Genomic DNA, 4,368 nt, shown 5'->3' with positions numbered 1-4,368 from the left:
AAAACTTCCCAAATTTACTTCATTTCATTTTTACGAAATTAAGGAAATTTGGCAGTCTGAACATAATATAATCCTAGTAACATAAATTATTTCTACATATTGTTAATTCCTTATTATTTTTTGGTTGATTTTGTCGAAACTTGATACTTTCTTACAACCAACTTTGATTTGATTGTGCTAAGAATACCGTTGGTGGTGATGTGAGTATCAATAGTTTAAGCATAAAAATCATTTTGGGAAATATTACGATCCCAAGTGGCAGAGTTTGATTGAAAAATTAAATTTAAATGATGTGCAAAAACACTGTCTTTTTTATGACTGCATTATTAGTTTTCACTTAAATCTCTTATTTTTGCTTTAAAGTCTACGGGAGTATGAAGATCTTTACTAACTTTTTATAATGATACTCCTTTCTCTCCTTCAGCGGATACGATTTATATCAAATTGTTCTGATTGTACTTTACTGATGGTCTCTTTTGCTTTCTTTAATGCAAATCTTAGTTAGTTTTGGAAAACTAATTACCTCTTCCGCCTAAAACTGTATTTTACCAATGCTATTTGCTATTAAATTAATTTATTTATTTATGTATTTGAATTTATTAGTAAATGATTTGATCATATCATTTTAACGGATGACTGGAATTTTGCAACATATTTTCAGTGAACGTTCACAATAGACTGATTTTAAAATTTGGCTGCACTAAAACCCAAGATTTAAAAATGTTTGCGAGTAAAATCTTACTTTGAAGATACACATTGTTGTTTTTGTTGTTGTGTGAGCATACTGCACAGCAAATGTCCTGCTTGTAATTTGTTTGTCTGTAGTCCTTTTAAGCATATTAATTGTAGTACAAAAACCAAGAGTACATGTCGCGAATGTTGTTGGTTTTTAAATTTAGGTGCATTAAAAACTGTAAATTGTTGTGATATATTGATTTTAGTTATTATATATAACTTGTTGCTCCAACCCATGTCTTGTGAATAATATAATAAAAAATTACTACTTAATATAATCAAAATGTATGTAATAAAATAAATATTTAGAACTTTCAACTCTTAGCAAATTTTATTTCTTTCAATCATGCCTGATAGTTTATTGTGTTTTTGTATTGTCTTTTATTGTGAACAGCTGTTCAACTGTCAAAACCAAAACAAAACAAGAAAATTGTAAATTGGTGAAGAATTTTTCGCATTATTCTTAATTTTGCGTTGTTTAATAAATTAAAATTTTAAAGAAATTTATAAAGTTGAAACAGTGTGAGTAAAATCAAGAGTGAACACTTTTGTTTATTAAATGCTTTAATTTGAAAGCAAAAGGGAAACGAAAATATAATTAGATTATTTTGCATCGCGTAATGAAATTCAAAATTATTAAAGCATAAACATAATCGATTTTATTTTTCAGTAATTGCAATAAATCGACACAAAAAACTTGATTTTGTACAAGGTAATATAGCTTCCAGGGAGAATATATTCAAGTTCGTTCGTATGTACATGTTTTTAATATATCAGTCAAAATTGTATTTGGCTTGCAATTGTGGACGCAATCCTCTCCAGCTTCGCGGCGGGGCTGGTTTGGATATAACAATCGACAGCCGATTTTTCAGCGAAGACACCTGAGAGACGCCGCAACAAACTTTTACCATATATCAAATACTTTGACATCTAACTTACGTCTGGATTATCTAGCAACGTTTACTTCGAGCAGTTCAACAGAAAATAGTCCGAGTCATCAAAGCATAATGTCTTCCAATTCGGATGACGATGTAGGAGCTATTGTTGATTTTGTTGGATTACGCAGTTGCTTAGACGACAGCACAATAACAGAAGATCTTGACACGGCAGTCTCATTAGAAGAGAGTCCATTTTCCAGATATCGAATAGGACAATTTGCTCAAGGTGTAATTGATTTCAGTTCACAGTATGGCAGTGATTATAGCATTTCATATACTGCGCCAAATATAACTGGAAGACCAACTAAATACCCTCTTTATGGGGATTTTCCAGAAACATACGCAATGGTATATAAAAAAATAATCTAAGAGTTAAAAATTTACTTGCAATAAATAAAATTTCCTTATTTCTAGCGTGTTTATGGAGACTGGTGGGATAAAGCGCCTTCCGCTATGTTGGAAATACAACCTCAAAATATACCTAAAATTCCCGCTCAAGATTTTATCGGTAATATTTTTATTACAATATATGTTATTTATGTTTATATTTTAATTTAAGAAACATTTTTTAGTTGTCCACTTTGAAGATTATACGGTACCAGACAAAATTGTAATCTTTGAAACTTTTAACCCTGGCGCTATAATACGCATATGGGCATACACAATTATAAAAACATGGGTATGCCTATGGGAGGCTACTCAAAAAGCAAGTAACTCTTTACCTCATGAAGCACGCAGTTTTTTGCCAACAATAAAAAATATTGGATTACCTACCAGGTAATTATTACATATATAAACCATTTAAAATTATATTTTTTATTTTTGATACTGAAATTATTTGAAATATTTTTATTTTTTGATAATTAACAGAATCATAAGACTAGAATTCAATCACTCGGATTTAAATTACTTCACTGAAATTGATGGAATATTACTCTATGGGCAAAATGTTAGTATACGAAATCTGCATCAAATTGTTGACCAATACTACAATCGCGGAAAAAGCGGTAACATATATTAATTCTCTCTAAACATCAGTAATTCAAAATTATATAAAATTTAGGAACAATACTGAGTAAACTACAGAGCATACAATTTCGTCCAGACTTTAGGGATGACTATAAAAATCAATTACAAGATTTTATAAGCAAAGATTTAAACAAATTTGTTACGTCTTTACCAAATGATAATGAAATTACAATTGATAACACCAAAGCAGAGAAACAACTCGATTTAAATGATATGCCGGTATGCTCGAAACTAACATTTTTTTACTCTGCTTTAACTGAATAAATTATATTTTTAGTTCGAAATAATGCTTAAAGTATGCAGTTATCTTGATCTGCAGTCATTATTCCGTATGAGTTTGGTGTGCAAAACTTTATATGCTGTAACCACACATCCTCTACTTTATCGGGAACTTAATTTGAAGCCTTTCTGGCATTTGGGTTCCAATGAATTGCTTTGTACACTCGCAAAAAGGGCCACATTATTAAGGAAATTGGACTTATCTTGGTGTGGATTATATAATTCTATATCACCTACTGAATTCAAAAAGTAAGTTTAGTTTATTTTCGTAAATTTTGCATGCATTTTATTTTGAAACCATTTAAATATATATGTGTGTATACATTCATAAGTTTTCTTTACAAATCTTTTTTTTTTTCTTTCATATGATTTTTATATTTATTTAGCTTCACTTTACTATATAATAAATATAGTGAGTTTCATAATGTGGTTTGAAATGTAAAACCAGTGATATAACATGAATTTCTCTTAACACAAAACGGATAGATTCTATTTTATAATATTGTACTCAATTTTTAATAATTTTTATTTCTTATTGCATATAAGTAATGTTGTTTATAATTATCACATACTATTAATTTCTAAAAGCCAGTTATTATTATCACAATAATGACGCCCAATGGCGTCATGGCTAGTAGTGCCCTCTCTCCAAGATGCATTCGTCGATCTCTCCTTTCTTTTAACAATTCTATCGACACCTTTTGCAACGAATCTAACATCAGTGAGGTCGAATATAAACGTGGACTTACGGCGCTCCACACCGATGCAGTATCTTCTTCTAGACCTAGGTTATCTGACAACAAGGTTCTTAATAGGCCTCCGCCTGAAATCTCCTCGGATGAACGTGCAACAAGAACTGTCCTTGCTCAATTGAGATCAGGATATATCCGAGTGCAGTTACTTGTCTCGCATAAATACTTCCATCCACAATGTGTGCCCTAACTGCAGCTCTTCTCCCCATGACGTCGCCCATCTGTTTTCATGTCCTTCTGCACACACAAATCTTCGTCCAATTAACCTTTGGACTCACCCCATTGAAGTGGCCAGGTTTTTCCGCCTGGATCCAGGTTGATGGTTTATATATATCTCTTCTCTACTCTTCCTCATCCTTTCTCCCCCCTTCTCCTTCATTACCCACCTAACCTTTATCCTATTTCCCTACGCATGTAATCGTCGTGTGTTTCCTTTCATGTTTACCTGCTTACAGGTCCCGGCGGGTTACAACAACAACAACATCACAATTTTAAAAAAATAACTCTTTAAAAAATTTTAACTACAATTAAAGAGTCTGCGATTTTAATTCTCATTTGAATTTGTTAGTGTGGAAATTAAGATTAAAATAATTTACTTAAAATCTTCAACTAATTCAAATAAAATATTGTTACTT

General features: G+C 31.1%; 1 protein-coding gene across 2 annotated transcripts; it reads left to right on the top strand.

Annotated features, from left to right (window-relative positions):
* The first annotated feature begins 1,214 nt into the window (after nucleotides 1-1,214).
* Nucleotides 1,215-3,234, top strand: LOC119668912 (F-box/LRR-repeat protein 4-like). 2 transcript variants are annotated; one of them, XM_038078588.1, is made up of 7 exons: nucleotides 1,215-1,257; nucleotides 1,406-2,021; nucleotides 2,088-2,181; nucleotides 2,246-2,450; nucleotides 2,544-2,680; nucleotides 2,737-2,921; nucleotides 2,980-3,234. In XM_038078588.1, exons 2-7 carry the CDS (start codon nucleotides 1,743-1,745, stop codon nucleotides 3,232-3,234), a joined length of 1,155 nt encoding a protein of 384 aa, XP_037934516.1. In that variant the 5' UTR covers nucleotides 1,215-1,257; nucleotides 1,406-1,742. The 2 variants fall into 2 exon arrangements, with proteins under 2 accessions (XP_037934516.1, XP_037934517.1); XM_038078589.1 differs by lacking the exon at nucleotides 1,215-1,257 and adding an exon at nucleotides 1,271-1,352.
* The last annotated feature ends 1,134 nt before the right edge of the window (nucleotides 3,235-4,368 follow it).

Source organism: Teleopsis dalmanni, chromosome 1 (assembly GCF_002237135.1).
Source record: "Teleopsis dalmanni isolate 2A chromosome 1, ASM223713v2, whole genome shotgun sequence".
Lineage (NCBI taxonomy): Eukaryota > Metazoa > Arthropoda > Insecta > Diptera > Diopsidae > Teleopsis > Teleopsis dalmanni.
Note: the sequence above shows the minus strand (reverse complement) of the source record. Positions and strands in the feature narration are given on the sequence as shown.

Coding starts and splice junctions, on each gene's coding strand:
- LOC119668912 (XM_038078588.1), top strand. CDS start 1,743: ATGTCTTCCAATTCGGATGACGATGTAGGAGCTATTGTTGATTTTGTT. Junction 2,022..2,087: donor TTCCAGAAACATACGCAATG/GTATATAAAAAA, acceptor CCTTATTTCTAG/CGTGTTTATGGAGACTGGTG. Junction 2,451..2,543: donor AATATTGGATTACCTACCAG/GTAATTATTACA, acceptor GATAATTAACAG/AATCATAAGACTAGAATTCA.